The sequence below is a fragment of the Vipera berus genome, assembly GCF_964194415.1.
Source record: "Vipera berus genome assembly, chromosome: Z".
Lineage (NCBI taxonomy): Eukaryota > Metazoa > Chordata > Lepidosauria > Squamata > Viperidae > Vipera > Vipera berus.
The window spans coordinates 27707403-27729697 of NC_138205.1; the positions used below are offsets into that span (position 1 = coordinate 27707403).

At 38.4% G+C, this 22295-nt stretch overlaps 3 protein-coding genes across 3 annotated transcripts; all 3 read right to left on the reverse strand.

The window, feature by feature from the left end:
- Positions 1 to 37: 37 nt before the first annotated feature.
- Positions 38 to 991, reverse strand: LOC308678911 (olfactory receptor 1f45-like; the record flags this gene model as incomplete). The annotated part of the gene is made up of 1 exon (XM_081346141.1): positions 38 to 991. One exon carries the CDS (start codon positions 989 to 991, stop codon positions 38 to 40), a length of 954 nt encoding a protein of 317 aa, XP_081202267.1.
- A 5559-nt stretch (positions 992 to 6550) lies between these two features.
- On the reverse strand, positions 6551 to 7354 carry LOC308678912 (olfactory receptor 6Z7-like; the record flags this gene model as incomplete). The annotated part of the gene is made up of 1 exon (XM_081346142.1): positions 6551 to 7354. The coding sequence occupies one exon, from the start codon at positions 7352 to 7354 to the stop codon at positions 6551 to 6553; it is 804 nt and encodes a 267-aa protein (XP_081202268.1).
- Positions 7355 to 20255: 12901 nt separating this feature from the next.
- Positions 20256 to 21591, reverse strand: LOC308678913 (olfactory receptor 10A7-like; the record flags this gene model as incomplete). The annotated part of the gene is made up of 2 exons (XM_081346143.1): positions 20256 to 20631; positions 21341 to 21591. The coding sequence occupies 2 exons, from the start codon at positions 21589 to 21591 to the stop codon at positions 20256 to 20258; spliced, it is 627 nt and encodes a 208-aa protein (XP_081202269.1).
- Positions 21592 to 22295: the final 704 nt, after the last annotated feature.

A 22295-nucleotide genomic window follows, 5' to 3' on the forward strand; every position in this document is an offset into this window, starting at 1 on the left:
ATTGACTACCTAGTAAACTGAAAATAACTTAACAGTTTCAAATGACACGTGCCATAAACAATTTTATCACAAGTCGTCTTAAAGCTTTGTGAATTTCTTTGTTTCTTAAAGTATAGATGAAGGGGTTGATCAAAGGAATAATGATGGTATAGGAGATAGAGAATATTTTACTAAGAGGTCTCAGGGAGGGAGTGTCTGGCAATACATAGGCAATTATCAATGAGCCATAATAGAGACAAACTACTATGAGATGAGAGGAGCAGGTTGAAAAGGCCTTTTGCCTTCCAGTGGTGGACTGGATTTTAATGATGGCACATACAATATAGACATATGAAATGAGAGTCAACAGAAATGGAGCAATGGTGAAAACTATAGCCATGAGAAAGCCAAATAATTTAAGGAGACTTGTGTCACTACAGGATAATTTCATCAATGGACGTAAGTCACAAAAATAATGGTCTATGACATTAGGCCCACAGAAGGACAACTGAGCTACAACAGATATCAGAATTATATTAAATATTAAACTATTTATCCATGTCCCAGCCATAAGCTGGAAAAATAATTTCTTAGTCATGATAGAAGCATAGGTCAAAGGTCTACAAATTGCTGAATAGCGATCATAAGACATAGCAGCCAAAAGATAGGTTTCTAGAGCTGCACAAATGCACAATAAATGATATTGTCCTAGGCATTCTCTCACACTAATGGTTCTTTTTCCACTCAGCAAGTTGGCCAACATATTTGGCAAGAAGATAGAACTATAGCAAGTGTCCAAACAAGACAATTTTGCCAAGAAGAAGTACATTGGGGTGTGAAGGTGTTGATCAATCACAATAAGCAGAAGGATGAGGAGGTTTCCAGTTATTATCATTAGATAAATCACCAAGAAGAACCAGAAAAGGAAAAGCTGCAGATGAGGAAGATTCCCCAAGCCCAGTAGGATAAATTCTCTGATGTTTGTCTGGTTTGTTTCTTCCATATCCAACATCTTTTTCCATTAATAAAATTCTAGAATATATAACAAGAACACATGTTCAGATGCAAAATTATAAAGTATTAATTCCCTATTATCCAAAATAAAGAGGAAGGGGAAGGGGAAAGGAGAATACTTAAAATTCTGCTAGAGAAGAATTCACCATTATTCATTATCCATTCAGATAGTTGAAATATTAGCTATAGCTGGGATGATGTAACACAGGAACAATTTTAGTCTTGGAATCGACCAGATAAAATTAATTGATCAAGAATAGCAAATGAGAAAAGGTGATCCTGGAATTGGTTAACTTGCCTCAGGCCTTCTACTAGGGATGTTTTCAATCGGGCTGGTACAGAGGGCCATTGAAATTATATATTTTATTCATAATGATAAAAGAGTGGTGCATTGTTACAATTCTCATCAGCTCTTGACACATTGTTTATCTTTTAGTTTAATATACAAAGGATTGGTATGTAAACCACTTACATAATTTTGGAGTCTACAGAATCCAGTAACTAGTTTTCCACATCTTCAAATAAAAGCATAATATAAAAAGTATACATAGCAAGATGACACCCAAATCTCTTGAAAGCTGTCAGTAGCTCCTTAATAAGAGATACTCCAAGGGTAGCTAGTTTCCACAGTACTCAGTACTAGGTTTTATGTAAAAGATCCCAATTGCAACAGCAACCTTGAGGCTTTTGTCAAAACCTGGCCCCATGACTTCATGCCACTACTATGGCAGTGAAACTGCAAGACCTGACTTTGATTGGACGATGTATGATTCACCATAAGAAAAGCATTGCAGCTATGTGAAAATTTCCCTCTTCTTTATTCAGAAACAAAAATAGAATAGCTCAGAATGAACTCTAAACTTTTAGACTTTTCATAATAAGAAAGAGAAATCAAAATATGTCAATAAACGTGGAATTAAAATGGTTTTCCACATTGCCACTACAGCCAACAAAAAATGCAATAATCACTTCTCATTCCCAGCCAACAAGTTGACAGCAAATTGTCTATATAGATTATATAAATATGTCAGAATATCTAGTTGTTACACAGGTTTCATGAATAATTTTTTTATGATGCCCAGAGAAATGAGGATCATTCTGTGCTGAGGGCTTTATAGCTCCTAGCCAGGAAACAAGTGAGTCTTTGAAGTCATCATGAAATTACTTTGCATGGACTCATTAGCATAGCAGTACATAATCGATATATAAACAGTACTGCATCTGACTCCTTTTTAATGGGATGTTCTTTGCATTTTTCTCCAATTGGTACACAAATAAGAGGAGACACCTCCTGTTCCTAATTTAGTGATTTTATAATGATGCCTTGGATAGAGTTAGAAACCCTCAAGATACCTTGTCTAACACAATCATTCCAAAGAGAATCAGATAAGGCTGCATTTTAGCTCCTACCTCATTTAACTTCTGTTTAAGCTCCCTACCAGACAAATTCTCCTTTCCAAGCTTCTGTCTTCCCAAGACTGCCAAGGTCAATAACCCACTTCTTTTATATGCTGATGATGTGGCTCTCTTTTCAAGAGAGAGAGAGAGAGAGAGAGAGAGAGAGAGGGAGAGGGAGAGGGAGAGGGAGAGGGAGAGGGAGAGGGAGAGGGAGAGAGAGAGAGAGAGAGAGAGAGAGAGAGAGAGAGAGAGAGAGAGAGAGAGAGAGAGAGAGAGAGAGAGAGAGAGAGAGAGAGAGAGAGAGAGAGAGAGAGAATTTAGGCAAACATTATCAAGAAACTCCAATAGATTTAACTGGACCATTGAAGGAAAGGAAACTAAGCATGTCAAAAGCTTAAAATTGGTGGCAGCGGGAGGGGGGGCCTAGGGCTCCAGTCTACAGATGCTTGAAAGATACACATTGATCATACTGCTAAGCACAAAGGAGCACAGCAGCTATTATGTTTTGCCGGTTTTTTAAAAAAAGTACCGGTATTAGGAACTGCATGCTGGAAGCTGTGAAACTTTTTTCATTAAAAGTAAATTGTACATTAAAAATATCATAGGGCTATCCTGACTCAACCAATTATTCAGTAGTAAATGTTTATAGTAAACCATATTTAAAGTTGCTTCAATTCATATTTACTAATAAAAAATAATTGTCTTCATAATTATAAAGGCACGATAGCTTCCCCAAAGGACAACACCAAATATTTTGCCAACATCAGCTCAGATGAAAAACGTCAAACCTGTTGGAAACATGCAGTGATTTTGCACAACACACAACATATGGTTTGTTTTAAAATGGTATGCTGGATAAATCACAGGCTTAAACCTAAAAGTAAGCTACATACCATGATTGATAAACCATACAAGCTGGCTTTCCAGATGAACTAAAAAGAAATCATGAAATACCTTATCAAGATCTATAGAACCAATCAGTATTTTAATGGAAAAGAATATTAGGAAACAAATTATCCTCACAAAATCTATGTAAGTGTCTGAAATGTATTTGTAACAAAGGTTACAAGACCCAAAGAGTGAATACTGTCTTTCCTTCACATTAGTGCTAGATAATTTGTATTCTATAGAAGCTGGAGAATTTTCCCCTATGAATTGAAAATATTTCACAAAAATAATTAAAATAATTATACCTAAGAGATTCATTGCTGCTTTTCTGATGTAATTTGACTATGAATCCCAAAGGAAAACGTGTGTGTGTGTGTATGTGTGTGTGTATGTGTGTGTGTATGTGTGTGTGTGTGTGTATATGTATATGTATATGTATATGTATATGTATATGTATATGTATATGTATATGTATATGTATATGTATATGTATATGTATATGTATATGTATATGTATATGTATATGTATATGGAAGATTACTTATTGCTCAGAACTACCAATTTGGTTTTTGGTTTTTTTGGAATTTTTTGCCTTTGAGTCAGTGTTTGCTCCTGGCAACTTCCTAGACAAGTCTGTGCAGTTTCATTAGCAAAGTTTTTTCCAAAGGTTGCCTGCTTCCTAGGAGATAGGGTGATTGGTTGAGGGATACCAGCTGGCTTTCTGCCTAAAGCAGAACTGGAACTCACTGGCTCCTGATTTATATTACATTTACAATGTATGTATATTTATAATATATTTATAATATATTATATATTATTACAGCAAGCTGGTTGTCATAATTCTAAGGCTGATTGACCCACTTACAATATTATTTGTGCAATTAATCATGAGAGTCCGTAAGGTCCTATTCATGCGCCAATAATAAAATTAATCTATAACTCTACCATTAGCAAGTTTAAAATTCTTGTTTAATGCTGGAAAAAGGCATAAACTGCCAACATTGCATCTGGCCATTAGATGGGGGTAGCCTTTAGAGACTAATATATTTTGTGCTACCAGCTAGTCTTGATTGTCAGTTGTATAATTCCATACACTGTATTTTATTTTCTCTTGGAATTTTTGGTGATTTGAAAATATTCCTTTTTTTCCTTGGAATTTTCACTTAAATTAGGAGTCATGTATCAGTAGCAGAAACTGGCATCTCGCATTGTCCAACATGTTCCATCTCTTTTGATGGGGGGAGAGCTATTGCCCCCCTCAGAGTGGGCCCGCAACTTGGGTGTCCTCCTGGATTCACGGCTTAACCTGGAAGATCATCTAACCACCATGACCAGGGGGGCCTATGCACAGGTTCACCTGGTGCACCAGTTGCACCCCTTTTTGGACTGAGATGCCCTATGCATGGCCACCCATGCCCTTGTCACTTCTTGCCTGGATTACTGCAATGCTCTGTACATGGGGATGCCCTTGAAGTGCACCCGGAGGATCAGCTGGTGCAAAATGCGGCCGCATGGGTGCTTATGGGAGTATCTTGATACTCCCATGTTACACCTCTCCTGCATGAGCTGCATTGGCTTCCGGTTGCCCTCCAGGTGCGATTCAAGGTGCTGGTAATTACCTTTAAAGCCCTACATGGCTTAGGCCCAGGGTACTTGCGAGACCACCTGCTGCCAATGTCAACCTCCCATCGCCCAGTTCACTCCCACAGAGTCGGCCTCCTCAGGGTTCTGTTGGCCAGGCAATGCCGGCTGGCGACTCCCAGGGGGAGAGCCTTCTCTGTGGGCACACCGACCCTCTGGAATGAGTTGCCTCCAGAGCTGCGGATGGCCCCTGACCTTCGATCCTTCCACCGTGACCTGAAGACATGGTTGTTCCAACAAGCGGGTCTGGACTGACCATGATTTTTAATTTGGTTTTTATTGTGTTAAATTGTCCCGTATTTCTTATATTCATTGTTTAATTCTTTTTTAATTTTTGTATTTTATGTCACTTAATTTTTATTGTTTTGAGCCGCCCTGAGTCCTTAGGGAGAAGGGCGGCATATAAATTTAATAAATCCTAATCCTAATTTCAGTCTAATCCACTACAGTCATTGTCTCTGGTCTATCCAGGATCATTTAGTTTGTATTGGTTCTTACTGTTGTTAAAAGTTATATATAATTTTATATATACAAATTAATCACCAAGAAGGAAAAGAAGAGGCTATGATTAAGAAGGATTCCCAAAACATAAGAAGATAAATTATGTGGTATGTGTCTCATTTGCTTTTTCTGCATCCAGCAGGCCTATCAGATTGTTACACAATGACCAGTTAAAATATAACAAAAGAAAGAAATCATTTATCTATATGCTCCACTAGATATTAAAATGACAATTCCCAATTTTATTAAAGAAAGTAGCTTAATCCACACAGAATCCAATGCTTTATCAAAAATCAATCACCATATTTTAGCATCTTTTTTTTAGCCGATGAATTACGGTAAATTGTTGAAATGATTGGTAGAAAAAGGAAGTCTTCCAGTTTAATTCAATCTATTCAATTTATTTTGTAGGCTTTGGAAACTTGAAAAAATATGAATATGAATTTTAAAAATGTTCTATTGATTAATATTTTGTAATATTTGAACATAATCACAGTCAGTAAAATGAGCAGAAAAGTTTAATTTTGTATTGTTTTTAAACACAGTGGTTATGTGGGAAATTTACAATTTTGTTTACATATGATCCATCCCATTCCTCCTTCTCCATTCTAAACTACTGTACTATATATAAGGTCATAGCTATGCAACAGATAAATTTAGAATTAGAATCAAGGTACAATGATTAATCAGAAGTGAAGATAAATTATATTGTTATTGTATTTTCTCAGTCTATTCATTTTGTTAAAAAGTCAGTGTACCAAGTTTAACATATGAACATTACCATTCTTTATAAAATGGAAAAAGTGAAAAATGTACAGCAGAAATCATTTTCACTTTATCACAGTTGTTACATCCATGACAAGCAAAAACCCAGAGATAGATAGTTGTGGCTGCAAAAACAAACAGTAACTATTACTAGTTTAGCAAATATGTTCAACATTTTCACAAGTTAAAGATAAGGAATTTCTTTGGACTATCCCTTCATGAGTGTTCCATGGAAGTGATGCCAGTGTGGTTGTCTACGAAGGCCATCTTCTAGGAGAGTTGAGGGCTTCCCAGTGCATTTGGTTGGCCACTGGGAAAACAGACTGCTGGACTAGATGGACTGGGACTCTGATCCAGCTGGGCACTATTTCTGTTCTGTTCTTATCTTCTGCCTAGTCCCCCCATCAAAAAAAGTTCTCAAGTTATCAAGAGTTCGTCTTAAAGCCTGGTGAACTTCTTTATTTCTTAAAGTGTAGATGAGGGGATTGGCCAGAGGAGTCAGGATTGTATAAAAAATGGAGAAGATTTTATTGAGGTGCCTTAGAGTTGGGGTCTCTGGCAATATATAGACAATGATTAAGGTGCTATAAAAAAGACAGACCACCATAAGATGAGATGAACAGGTTGAAAAAGCTTTCTTTCTTCCAATAATAGATTGGATTTTTATGATGCTGCCAATGATACAAATGTAAGAACTGAAGGTCAGGAAAAATGGAGCAATAGTAAAAATGAAAGATAAGAGAAGAACAATGAGTTCAAATAGGCTAGGATCACTGCAAGACAGTTTTTTCAATGGACTTAAGTCACAAAAATAATGATCTATCACATTAGGTCCACAGAACGAAAACTGAGCTATCAGAAAGACAATAATGCTATTAGCCATAAAACCATTTATCCATGCTACAGCTATAAGCTGGAAACAAATTTCCTTATTCATTAGAGAAGTATAGAATAAAGGTCTACATATTGCCAAATAACGGTCATAAGACATTGCTGCAAGAAGAAATGTTTCTACGCCTACACAAGAGCCAAAAAAATAATATTGGAATAGACAGTTTCTCACAGTAATAGTTCTATTTCCACCTAATAAATCAGATAACATTTTTGGTAAGATGGTTGAAGAATAGCAAATCTCCACACAGGACAAATTTCCAAGGAAGAAGTACATTGGGATATGAAGGTGTTGGTTAATTGCAACTAATATAATGATGATGATGTTTCCAATTGATGTCACAAGATAAATCACTAGGAAAAGCAAGAAAAAAAAAGGCTGCAGTTCAACAGGATTCCCTAATCCTAACAATAGGAATTCTGTGATGCCTGTCTCATTCCTATTGTCTGAATCCAACATTTCTTTTGATTAATGACTGTTGTACCAAAATTAGAATATAATCAGGACATCATACAATAGTACGCTCTACTAGATAAATTATAATTATGAAATCCAACTTTATTGTAAAAGGCAATCTTAGTCTTCACAGAATTGAACCAGGAACTCTTCTCTCTGTGTTTTGGCTAACAAGGGAAATTGGCAAAAGAAGGAAGCATCTTCACATCTGGTTTTATTCAATGTATGTGCTTAAATCTTGGAAAATATGCCCTGGAAAAATAATGAGAATTACAGTGAATATTGTATTAGTTAGTCTATTGTAATTTTTGAAGAAATCTAGAACCAGCAAAAATTAAATATATAGGAATCATAGTTTAGACCTGTGCCATTTTTTGTGACAATGCTGATGGTAAGAAAGATACTACTCTGTTTCTCTGTGATTATCCGGTATGTCTACATCTCTATTCTATAAAATTATAAAAGATTATATCTACATAATTATAAATTCAGCATTAGAATCAAAGTATAACTAACAATAGTGAAAATGATGTTATGGCAAAGGCTGCAGAACTCTGAATAAGATGTTATTTGACCTAATTCAAATAGTGATACTTTAATTTTTCATAATAGAAGTATAATTAGCAAAAATGTTGACACAATTTTACTTGATTAAACAAGAAACCAGTGATTATGGTGACAAATTCTTTTCCTTTGGCATCATATAAGTCATCATATAAAAATGCACAAAAATGTAATAGCTGAACCATTAGAGAAGCTAATTTTGGAATAAAATTACATTTTCACACAAAAGAAATAACCAATAGAAATCATATTTATGAATGGATGATGATCACCAATTTAAGAAAGAGTAAAAAATTATTAACAGCTGTTAATTACAAAGAGTGTTACTTACTGAAAAAGAAAAGTGCCATGCCTTTCAATTTTAGATTCTGGAGAACACAACTGAGGTGGTACTATTGAACTTGATCTGGTATTTAGAGTTCACGTACATCCATGGCTTGCTGCTTGAAAATATAAAGCAATAGCAATAGCACTTAGATTTATATACTGCTTCACAGTATTTTACAGCCCTCTCTAAGTGGTTTACAGAGTCAGAATATTGCCACCAACAATCTGGGTCCTCATTTGAACCAATTTCAGAAGGATGGAAGGCTGAATCAACCTTGAGCTGGTAGAACTGCTGAACTGCTGGCAGCCAGCAGTCAGCAGAAATAGCCTGTAGTACTGCATTCTAACCACTGCACCACCATAGGAATCCAACTTGAATCTTCATAAGATTTTTTCCCCATGCTTCTTGAATAAGGATGAAAGAATATTCTTCTTTAGTAAAAATTGGGAAAAAGTCCAAACCTGTTAGGAATCTTCCTTAATGGTGGAAGAACCAAGCAATAAATTTAGAACTAAATTAAAAACTAAATCTTGATATCATTAAGAATACTTAGCTTTATGGAACATACAGTGTTAAAGGGTTCCAACAAAACATTCTGGGCCAGCCACAATAAGCAAAGACTATAATTGGAAAAAAACCCATAACTTACCTTCCTATTGACTGTTGTTTTCAGAGAAATAAAAAAAAATGAGTTTTAGCTATCATGGAATCTCAGGAACTTGCAAAAAAAAAACTTGTCAAAAAACCCCCAATACTTTCCAGGAGGAAATGCTCACTATGCAAAAACACTTTTGATGACATAAATGGATGTATTTCTACATTAACCTCACAACACAAGAATTTTCAGAAGATGAAATAATATTATATATATTGTGAAATGTGAAATGTAACTGTTATCAGATGCAATTTTTAAAGATTAAATATTTGTTTGAAGATGGTTAAAATATAACATGGATTACTTAATTAGTAAATATCAAATGGAATAGACTTTAAAAAATGGGGGATATAAATGAATTTTAGTTTGAGAGAGGTATGTTTTCTTTTTCTTCTTTCTTATTCGCCATTTGGCGAAAGAAAAAGACAAAAAGCAGATCCATGGGATCAGAAGATTGGACCTATCAGAAGCAATTTTTAAAGATTAAGCATTTGTTTGAATATGGTTAAAATACAATATGAACTACTCAACCAGCAACTATTGAATGGAATAGAGTTAAAAGATATATTTTTACGATATGAGAAATGTAACTGTCTTATCAGATGCAATTTTTAAAGATTAACTATCTGTTTGAATATAGTTAAAATATAACATGGATTACTTAATTAACAAATATTGAATGGAATAGAGTTAAAAATGAAAAAATGGGGGATATAAATGAATTTTAGTTTGAGAGAGATATTTTTTTCTTTTTCTTCTTTCTTATTATGAGTAGTATTGGGGTTTTTTTATGATATGAGAAATGTAATTGTTGGGAGGATTATTGTGAGGGAAACAGCTTAGATATTGAACCCTAAATCAATTTTGAGAAAATCTTAAAAGATAAAAATGATTTCAATTTTGTGGGGAAAAAGTCTAAATGAGAATGTTGAAAACAGAACATACAACACAACCAAGAGGACTAATTAGAAAAGAAGTTCTATACGGATGCTATTACCAATTGGATAAATGTTAGAAAAATGTTTATATTTAATCTCTTTGTTACTAAAATATTAAGAACTGTATTAACCTAATGTTTGCAAAAGAGAACAATATGGGAAAAAGACAAACTCAAGGAAAGCTGTTATGTAGAATACGATATGATAGAAATTGACTATTATTGATTACTGTGAAATGTGAACCCAGACAACATGCTGTTTACTAAGCACTAAGATTGTTAGTTTTTTTTAAAAAAATGAAAACATTAAACATGGAAAGATTAATTCCGACAGAATGTTGTTTCTTGTTAATACAGTAAGTAGTCATTTCTTTTCTTATGATGATATTTTCTAAATTTTAATGATCTAGTGTAAGATGAATATATTCTTGATTTATATGCTTCTTTGAGCAAATTGCATTTGGCCAGATGGTCAAGTCCGTGTAACAGACCAAGTGGCTATATAAATTGAATAAATAATAAATAAATATAGCTGGATGATTACATTTATTCAAGGACAGCACCCAAATATTTTTCTAGAGATCAGTACAGGGGGAAAAAACTTCTGTTTTGTTTAGTGTGCCCTGGACTGGCTTTACTCAGTACATAACTGCATTATTTCTTTTAAAATTATTTGCTAAATAAATCCAATGTCTCCTATACAAGTCTAAACTATAAAAAAATGATTTGTAGAGGGTTATGCATAATCCTAACTCCCCAGATCAAGTTGAACTAAAATGATACCATGGTATAAATTTATAATACTTACTAAAATTTATGAACCCAACAAATATTTTAGTGAAAAAGAACATTAGGAGAAGAGTACCATCTTTCCAAAATCCATGGAATTGTCTAAAATTTATTAGCAGCAGATTACTGTTTTATTTTTTGATGTCCCAAAGAATCAATGTTTTTTTCCTCCCAATTACTGCTCAAGGCAAGCTAGAGCATTTACTGCTTTCAAATCAAAGTATTTCTAAAATAGCTTTTGATAAACATTTAAAATAATTAACCCTGAGAGAGCTGATGCTGCTTTTGTGCTTTTCTGATGCAATTTGATTATGATCTAAAAGGGAGGCTTGGGATTTCTCTGTTATTCAGAGCTTGCTAATTCTGAAAAATGGCTGACTCCTTTGCAAAACTAATTTACATCTTTAATTGCTAACATTCTGGAAATTTTATCTCTAATCTTGAGAAAAGGCAGGAACTGCAGACTTTGCAGATCCGCTACTTTGAGAGGTATTTTTAATGATACCACCAGGCCCTGATTATTAGTTTGTATAACTCCAAAATTATCTCTCATTTTGCTTTCTGTTTCCTAGTTAAAATTTACTAGAAATCCTAGAAGGGAGGGGAATTCTGGGAGTTGAAGTCCACAAGTCATAAAAGGGCCAAGTTTGTAGACCCCTGCCTTACAACAATGCTTTGAATCATTCTGTATCCCAGGTGGGACTACAACAAAGCCTTGTCTGGAATCTTACTGTCAGTCTGAAATGTTGAAAATCAATCACATGAAGTGAGCTACCCCAATACCTCATTATTATATTACACTAGAAAACCTGTGACACCTTGGGCCATCATTACAGATATACATTTAATTAATTAATTAATTAAAATTTCCTTGACTTATTCTTTAATTCTTCAGCAATGGCAGTGCTTCTAATGTACTTCTTTCCTTGGAAAAGTTCTTTAAAATTCAGGGATATACTCAGAGAAGTTTCTGTCTTGAAAATAGCCCATTAAGTCCAATCAAACATTAGCAGTTGATCACAGGAAATGTTTGGCATTATGTCATAAAATAGTTTATGATATTAATAAAAGAGAACATTTATATGTCAGGACTGAACTGTGGAGTCTTTGATGCTTTCTGAGCTTTCTTGTTTTTTTTCTTGCAGACATTTCATTACTAAATTAGATAACATATTCAGTGCTAGAAGTGAGTGGGATTTGCTCTCATTTTATTTATATTTTATGATAATATTATGTCATAAAATGTTTTATTAAATTCACTAAATGTCAATTCCACAGGAATTGTAGCTTTATTTGGGATGGGAAGCTCTGATACCACCATCTGATCAGACTAGTAGATGGTGCTGCTATTAAAAACCACCAAGAAGCTTCAATTGGTGCAAAAAGCAGTGCTTTTTTTGTTAAAAAAAAAAGGTGCCGGAACTCACACATGTCATACAACCTGCCTTGCCTACCCTACAAGGTTCCATACAAAAAAGGTGCCGGAAGTCCGTTCTGAGCGTTCTATGAGAAAAAAAGCCCTGGCAAAAAGGGTATTTACTAGTGGCACACTGTATATTACATTGTTCTGCAATGTAATATGATGGTTTAAAATTGTAGTCTTTTATGACCTTGTGCCAGATTACCACTTTAATTGTGGCAGGAGAAAGAGCTGGTTAGGGGAAGGTGTGAGGGAAGGCTGAAGCCCAAAATTATTGTTTTTAGTGTTTTAGTTCCAGTTTGATTCCAGGCTTCTGGAATTTTTTTCAATGTACAGTAGACATTACCTTCCTTCCAGAACAGGGGTGTCAAACTCAATTTCATTGAGGGCCGCATCAGCATTGTGGTTGCCCTCAGGGGGCCGGGTGGGTGTGGCCAGGGTGGGTGTGGCCTACTGGGTGGGAGTGGCTAGAGTGCGTATGGCCTACTGAGTGGGCATGGCCAGCTCTACATCGTTCGCATCAAGGGTGCCTATGGGGGCCTGTGCAGGAGTGGGACAGATCTGAGGGTCTCTGGCAGAAGGAGGGTCTCTGGGCCAGGGCCAAGACAGTGGGGGCCGTTCCCTCACTGTTTCCAGGATGGCTTCGCGGGCCGCATGAAACCACTTCGCGGGCCGCATGAAACCACTTTGCGGGCCGGATCTGGCCCCCGGGCCTTGTGTTTGACATGTCTGTTCCAGAAGAAGTTGAAGATAGAGCTTTTCTGGGTGGCTTTTGAAGTCTGAGACCATATATATTATTTAGGAGGGAGGATATTATATTGCAAGAATTTAGATTCTATTATTGTCTGTTCTTATTTTTGTTAGCTTAAGACAGTCTTATCTAAAATAGCAGTGGGCTACACAGTTGATTAAAAAAAAATCTCCAGAGAAAGAAGTGTTTTGCACTATTTAAAGCTTAATTATTTTCCCTGTTATAAAATGTAAAATATATAGTAATAATGTCAATAATCTTTATTGTATTTCTAATAAAAGAATGATTTTCACTCTGGTGAGTAAGAGAAAATCTGTGCTTTATTCCAAAATATGAAGTGTTTGGAGCAAGCAATATCAAAGTCATATTAGACAATAGAAAAATCCCTGAATTGATAGAGCCACCCATCATACAGAGACAGGCAGCATAGTGGGACAATGCCCAGCTATGAAGAAGAAACATAGTACAAACTGGGGAAACTGAATCAGAACCCGAGTAAGCAATGAGCCCTCATGCATCCCCTTATAAGACATATACTTACAGGAACAATTCAATGAAAAACCTACAAAAGTAGCTTTTCCAAACAATAAGGGAGCATAGATAGTTCAGAAATGTGGTTTCCAACATTGAAAGAAAGCTAAAAAATGTTAGGCAAACCATAGTTTATCGTACGTGGGAAGGAACCCAAATATTCTTGTTATTTTTTGCAAAGTATAAGATTCTTCAACTATTATGTAAAAACCTAGGAAACCTGCCTCAAAAATTAATCTTTGTACTGGTAAAAAGGTAAAGGTAAAGGTTCCCCCGCACATGCGTGCTAGTCGTTTCCAACTCAGGGGCCAGTGCTCATCTCCGTTTCAAAGCCGAAGAGCCAGCACTTGTCCGAGGACATCTCCATGGTCATGTGGCCAGCACTCTGCGGAACCTAAACTGAGAAGGGACAAATGTAAAATTGAGGTCCCTTCTACTGAGTTCCTGGGTTTCCACACAGCATTCCCCCTGCCAAATCCAAATTGAGAGCCATTCAGATGACACCATCCCCCAAGTCAAAGGGAGAGCTCCAGGCATTCCTGAGTCTCCTGAACTTTTACCATGCATTCTTACCTAACAAGGCTGTGGTGGCAGAGTCGTTACACTGGCTCTTGGATAAGAACGTTCCATGGAAGTGGACCAAGGTCAACAAAAGCAGTTTCAAGGCAGTAAAGGCACTACTGTCTTCTAATTCACTGCTCACGCATTTCAATGAGAAATTGCCAGTCTGCTTGGCCTGTGATGCATCCCCTTATGGGGTGGGGGCTGCTGTCAGCTATTTGTCCAGAGATGGGACTCAAGTCAGCTGCTGAGTGAAATTATGCTCAAATTGACAGAGCTTCTGGCCATAGTGGCCGGGGTGAAAAAATTCCACGATTACTTGTATGGCAGGGAATTCATAATATTCACTGATCACAAACCATTAATGGGGCTATTCACTACTGACAGACAGACCCCTCAAATCCTCTCACCCAGAATGCTAAGATGGTCCATTTTCCTATCTGCCTATAACTTTAGGCTGACAATTAAACCTGGAAAGGACATGGGCCATGCTGATGCTAAGTAGGTTACCATTGCCTCACGTGGAGTCAGATCCGGCTCCAGCTTTTCACATCTTGTCAATCCAAGATTTGCCCAAGTTCCCTCTACATGCAGGGGATGTGGCTGCAGAAACTGCTGCAGACAAAGTTTTCAGAAGGGTTCTGGCATGGGTTCACACAGGGTGGCTAGAAAATAGCTGTGGACCTGAGTTTAATTTTTTATTTTAATTTTATTAGATTTATATACCGCCCTTTCCTGAAGGACTCAGGGCGGTTTACAGGGCATTTTAAGATCACACCAATACAAAATACAAAAGTTAAAAGACAATTTAAAAGATTAAATTATCCCTGAAAATAAAAACCCCAGTTAAAAATTCTCAGCCTGGGCCGGAGAGCTCAAAGAGCCAAGTCTTCAGGTCCCAGCGGAATGAACGCAGGTCAGGGGCAGTCCTGAGCTCCACGGGCAGCTGATTAAACATTTAGCATTTATGTAGTATCCCTGTACTGCTTATATTAAATAATATATTTATATATTTATTTTATTTTATTTATTTTATTGCATTTATATACCGCCCTTTCCCTGAGGACTCAGGGCGGTTTACAGGGAGTTAAAAATCAAACATACAAAAGTTAAAAGCCAAGTTAAAAAATATTAAATCAACCCTGTGCTATTAAAAACCCCAATTAAAATAATTTTCTCCTCAGCCTGGGCCCGAGAGCTCAAAGAGCCAGGTCTTCAGGCCCCGGCGGAATGATCGGAGGTCGGGGGCAGTCCTCAGCTCCACCGGCAGCTGGTTCCAGAGGGCAGGTGCACCCACAGAGAAGGCTCTCCCCCTGGGTGTTATCTGCCGGCAATCTTTTACCGGCGGCACCCTGAGAAGACCCTCCCTGTGTGAGCGCACTGGACGAAGGGAACTTGATGCTGGCAGCAGGTGTTCCCTCAAATATCCTGCACCCAAGCCATTCAGGGCTTTATAGGTCATCACCAGCACCTTGAATCTCACCCGGAGGGCAACCGGAAGCCAATGCAGCTCGCGGAGTAGAGGTGTTACATGGGAGTATCGGGAAACCCCCATCACAACTCACGCGGCCGCATTCTGCACCAGTTGAAGCCTCCGAGTGGTCCTCAAGGGCAGCCCCATGTAGAGAGCATTGCAGTAGTCTAAACGGGGGGTCACGAGCGCATGAGTGACTGTGCATAGGGCATCTCGGTCCAGGTAGGGTCACAACTGGTGCACCAGGCGAACCTGGGCAAAAGCCCCCCTGGTCATGTCTCCTATATGATCTTCAAAATTGAGCCGTGAGTCCAGGAGGACGCCCAAGTTGTGAGCCCTATCAATGGGGGGTAAAACCTCATCCCCCATCGTTAAAGGTGGAATAGTTTGGTTAGCCCGAGATGCCGATATGCACAGCCACTCAGTCTTGGCAGGATTGAGATGAAGCCTGTTTCTCCCCATTCAGACCTGGACCGCCTCCAGGCAGCGGGATATCACGGCAAGGGCATCGCTGGGTTGGTTCGGGGTGAAGAAAAAAAGTTGGGTATCATCAGCGTACTGATGATACCCTACCCCGAAACCATGAATGACCTTGCCCAGCGGCTTCATATAGATGTTGAACAGGAGGGGCGAGAGAACCGACCCCTGAAAAACTCCACAAATGAGAGGCCTCGAGGTGGATCTCTGCCCTCCCATCAACACCGACTGCGAGCGGCCCAGGAGATAGGAGGAGTCTAACTAACTACTAACCCCAGCACTGGGTTAGTAGCCAGTCCAGGGCCGTCCTCTCACCACGGTCCTGTCCCAGGCTCATTCTGGAATATCACATGTTCCAGAATATCACAGGGAGGTCACAGGAACAGGAAAGAGTCGAAACATCCCAAATCCTGTTCCAGCCTCTAACCAGCATCAACCAGCATCAAGTACAAACCCATCTTGAGCAGTAACGCAGCAGAGATAATCAAACACGCTGAACCCATCCCTAGGGCAACGGGAACTCAGTCATAGATGTTAAATGTTCAGCTTCAAGCAGTCAATCTCCATCATTGTTTGGGGGAAAGAAGGCGACAAAAAGCCTCCCCCATAACTTCCACGCCAAAACTGCACCCAACAGGAAACTCTGGGAAAAGATGGTCCGCGGCCATTTACAAGCCGAAAAGCCAGAGTAGCAGTCAGGAGCAAAGGGATCCAAGTAGCTGCAAATGGCGCCCTCCAGTTAATCTTAGGCGCCAGGTGGTCCACCCAAGGGTCCACAGCTGACTTCAAGGCTGCCGAAGCTGCTCCAGTCCAACACGCAAGCCAAAAGAGATCGATTCAAGCCGGTAACAGCACCCAACAGCTGATTCCGGGTGCCAGCTGATCAGCAGCAGACCACAAGTCACCCGGCCACCGCCGCAGCCACCGCTCTGCTCCGGGGGGAGGCAAGGCTCCACACCGCAAAACGGTGCTAGCCCGCTTTTCTTGCACCCCCCCTCCGAGTATGCACCTCGGCTGGGTCCTGGTGAACCCCCCGGCCACCCATTGCATCTGCTCACCGTGGAGCTCAACAAACGCCGCCCATGGTCGCCGCCATCTTGGGCAAAAAAAAGTTCCAGAGTTATTTTACTTGCAGACATGAGCTTTCAGCTCATAAGGGGTGCATTCTATGGGGGAGCAGGGTCATTGTCCCCACTTCATTAAGGCAGCGTGTGTTGCAGTCTCTCCATGAGTGTCATCCGGGCATTGTCCAGATGAAGGCATTGACACAGAGCTACCTTTGGTGTCTTGGGTTAGATAAGGCTATCAAGGCCCAGGTACACGGGTGTTACATGTGTCAACAGTCCAGACCAGAAATGCCACAGACTCCAGTCCACAGATGGGAGGAGACTCATACACCATGATCAAGGATCCATACTGACTTTGCTGGCCCTTTCTAAGGGCAATTATTTCTGATAGTGGTTGACAGCTACTCCAAATCGCTGGACGTAATTCCCACATCAACTATGACTACTGCTAGGACCATCCAGGTGCTTAGAAAGCTTTTTGCAACACACGGGCTGCCGGACATCATAGTCTCAGACAATGGGGCCCAGTTCACAGCAACAGAGTTCCAGGCCTTCTTGAGGGCAAACCTCATAAGGCATGCCACATCGGCCCCTTTTCACCCTTCCTCTAATGGGCAAGCCGAATGCATGGTGCACAAAACAAAAGAGTCACTGAAGTGAATAGTGACTGGAGATTGGTACCATAGGCTTGCTGATTTCTTGCTGAGCCAGCATACTACGCCTTGCACAGCGACTGGAAAGAGCCCAGCAGAGCTTTGCTGGGGAAAAAGACTAATCATAAAACTGGACAGGCTGCACCCTGACAGGGTGGCAGCAGACACCTCACACCCAAAAGCTCCACGGGGGTTGCAAGTGGGCAAGGGGTTATGGGCTTGGAATTATGAGCATGGGAACTTGTGGGTACCTGCCACAATTGTCAAAATTTCTGGCCCCCTCTCCTACGAGGTGGCTATGGATGGGAGGAGTATTGTCTGCCACCATATTGATCAGCTGCGTGTTATGCAGAACGGTCACAAAGTGAGGACCAGGGCTTTTTTTCTCATAGAACGCTCAGAACAGAGTTCCGGCACCTTTTTTGGATGGAACCTTGTAGGGTAGGCAAGGTGGTTTGTATGACGTGTGAGTTCTGGCACCTTTTTCTTTTACAAAAAAAGCACTCGTGAGGACCATGCACCAGGCCCGTTCCCAGGGCCAGAAACTGGCATCAGAACAGAGCAGTTCACACGCTCTGAGGACTCTTGCAGTCAAGTCAATGGGGAGGTGGTTGTAAATGGGCACAGCCCGGGAGTGCAACATGGGTCCCCTGACAGGGAAAGCCAACCAGAAAAAGACAGCTGCTGTGCTAACTCTGCTCCAGCATTGGACTTTGGTCTGGGCCAACCTGGAAGGGCCGACCAAAGGGACTCAAGTCAGTCTGACTCTTGTGAACCTTTGAATACTGGTCTACCCAGCCTGGTGGGCAAGCTGATAGACCGCAATGTGCCTGGATCTCCCTGGTATTCTACAAGGTCATGCAGACCACCACCATATCTGCAAGACTTTGGGCCTAAATGATTGGTAGAAAGTGTGTAAATTCTAGGGGGGGGAAGTGTAATGTATTGGGGTTTTTCTTGTGTGCAAAGTTCACATGTTGTAATTGCAGCTAACGGTTGCCTGTGTAACAGCTTGGAGGTTTTAGCCAGACTTAGAGTCACCTGCTCAGCCATTGGCTGATTTATGCAGGAACTGTAATACTTTAAACTTATTGGCTGCCACCTAGTGGCCATCCTGATAAATGGTGGTGTGGACACATGCGCAGCCCTCTGTTCCAGCAGCTCAATAAAGCATGTTCCTGTTTTCACTTGCTCATCTCGCCTCGTGCTTCGAACCAATGCAATACATAACACCCCCTTTATTACTTGTTAAGGCAATGAGGGTCAGTTATATTAGGACACAATTTAGCAGAGTCTCCAAAGCTTATATAGTCTTCAGAGCTTGTTCAACAAACATGGACATGCTAGGTAACATACAAGCACAAGACCCCAAATTTACAAATGGGGTTACATTTATCACAGGACTGCAAGGAAATACAAATGTATGAATACATGATTGGTTACAAAGCATTGTCATAGGGGATAAGCACTTTGTCCAAATAATACATATGTGATACATACTCAAACTTTTTCTACTAACTAAATAAATTAAACTTTTAAAAATATATTTTGTCAAACTTTGGTTATTAAGCAACAGCTATTACCGTATATTTAATTTCTTCAAACAGTTTTTCTGTTGTTCTGAACAAAACTCATGTGGGCTTCACAATATTTTTTACTATTTACAGTCATATCACAATATTTTGACCACTAAAATAGGTTTCTCTATATAAAAACAATATTTTCAGCATATATAACAATAGAACAAAATTAATCAAAGTAAATAATCATAGTAAAGCACATACCGGTAATAGTTTTCCTTCTTTTTAATAATTTTACTAAAATTATGTTAAACAGGTAAAACTAAGACCAAAGAAAACTACTACAAACATATGTAATTTGGATATTTTTTTCTATACTAGTTTTCTGGAAGGGTTTTTAAAAAAAGAAAATTCAGATGCAATTTGAACACAACTTCAGTGACTAATTTATTTTAAGGTTATATGAAAAGTCAACAGAAAGTCCAGATAGGAGAACACATTAAATATTGTAGAAAAAAAAACTATGCAGAGAAATGTCTAAATTCTGCTAAAAAAGAATATCAACAACTTTCAAATATGTTTTAAAATAAATCATTGAAAATAATGTCCATACAATAAGAAATAAGTAGACGAAGTTCAGATAAAGCTGGAGAAGATGAAAAGTCAGTTGCTTTTGCTAATTGAAAAATCAGTTGCAGAAGCCAATTAAACTCTGTTTCAACCATTGTACTACCTCAAATTCTCAGGCAATACTAATGAACAGAATAGCACTTTATTACTGACAACCGATTGTCATGTTTTTGTTAAAATTTGATTGCCAAAGAATTGAGAAACAAATGCCAGTATCAAGTGACAAATGATTTAAAAATCATCATTTTATTAAAATATCATCTTAATGCTTTATGAACTTCTTTGTTTCTCAAAGTGTAGATAAGAGGGTTAACTAAAGGAGTCATGATTGTATAAAAAATGGAAATGATTTTATTGAGGTATCTTAGGGTAGGAGTGTCTGGCAATGTACTGTATAGGCAATGAATAATGTACCATAAAAGAGGCAAACTACCATGAGATGAGATGAACAGGTTGAAAAGGCTTTATGCCTTCTTTTGGTGGATTTGATATTTATGATGGTGATGATTATGCAAGTGTAAGAAGTGAGGGTCAACAGGAATGGAGGAATAGTGAAAACAATGGTCGTGCAAAAAGTAAAGCATTCAAAGAGACTTGTGTCACTACAGGAGAGTTTCAACAATGGATATAAATCACAAAAGTAATGATCTATAATATTAGGCCCACAAAAGGTTAATTGAGCCATAACAGTTACAAGAATGACATTAAATATAGTTTGATTACATTGAACAATTACAATTCTATGGATATTTTCTCAAAGCATATGAACATTTCCTAAACATTCGTCTTAAGGATTTATGAACTTCTTTATTTCTTAAAGTATAGATGAAAGGATTGACCAGAGGAGTTAGGATTGTGTAAAAAATAGAGAAAATTTTATTGAGATGTTTCATAGTGGGTGAATCTCGGAACATATAGACAATGATTAATGTGCCGTAAAAAAGACAAACCACCACGAGATGAGAGGAGCAGGTTGAAAAAGCTTTTTGCCTTCCAAGGGTAGATTGAATTGTTATGATGCTGCCAATGATGAAAATATAAGAAATGAAGGTAAGTAAAAAGGGAGGGATGGTAAAAATGAAAGACAAGAGAAGAACAATGAGTTTAAATAGTGTCGGGTCCCTGCAAGTCAGTTTTTCCAATGGAGTTAAGTCACAAATGTAATGATCTATTATGTTGGATCCACAGAAAGAAAGTTGGGCTAGCAGAAACACAACAATGCCATTAACTATCAAACCATTTATCCATGCCCCAGCCATAAGCTGGAAACAAAACTTCCTGCTCATAATAGAAGCATAAAATAAAGGTCTACAAATGGCCAAGTAACGGTCATAAGACATTGCTGCAAGGAGAAATGTTTCTATTGCTATGCAACAGCCAAAGAAAAAATACTGGGTTAGGCAACAACTTACAGTTATTATTCTGTCTCCAGTAAACAAAATGGTCAACATTTTTGGCAAGATAGTTGAGGAATAGCAGGTTTCAAGGCAAGACAAATTCCCCAGAAAGAAGTACATGGGGCTGTGAAGGTGTTGGTCAGCTACAACTAACACAATGATGAGAAGATTCCCAGTTACTGTCACAAGGTAAATCAACAAGAAAAGCATGAAAAGAAAAGGCTGTAGTTCACCAGGATTTCCCAAACCTAAGAAGATAAATTCGGTGATGCCTGTCTCATTTTCGTTTTCTGCAACTGACATTTTTTTCAGTTAGGCAAATATCCAAAAATAAGAACATAATCAGGAAATCATGCAATTGTGTCCTCCGCTGGATCAGTTACAAATAGAAATCACAAGTTTATTATTCAGAGTGACCTTACTCCATTTAGAACCAACAGTCTAATCCAAAATGAACCACCAGGGCTGTGTTATCTCTCCCTTTTTATCTAATGAATGAAATTTTCACAAGGATTGTGGTACAGGAAGGAAGCACCTTTCCAATAGCTTTTGTCCAACTATCAGTCTTGCTACCAGAAACTTCATCTTGTGGTGAAACATAAATTACAAGAACTATTCTATCAGTCCCTTTTAAAGTCTGAAACACCTTGAGACCCTGACAATAAATGCATACCGCTTTATACAAGGGATTGATGTTATTATAAATTTATTTGTCACAAGTGATTTTCAAACTCATAGGTATCCAGCCATCACTAATCTTAACACTAGCATTCTCCACAATAAACAGGTGTGTCCCTAAAGTGACTTCCCCGGGCATTTCAATTAAGTGTCCCATTGAGATTGCTTGCTGTTGATTATCTGACTTTATATAAAGCTTTAATCTACAAACAATTTGCTAGCCTCAAAAAAGATTTCTCCATTAATTATTTTCCCCTGAATTGTTCCTTTTGCTTGTAGTTTATTACTTTGGAAGAATAATGTCCCCTCCCCCAAGAAAATCATTTCAT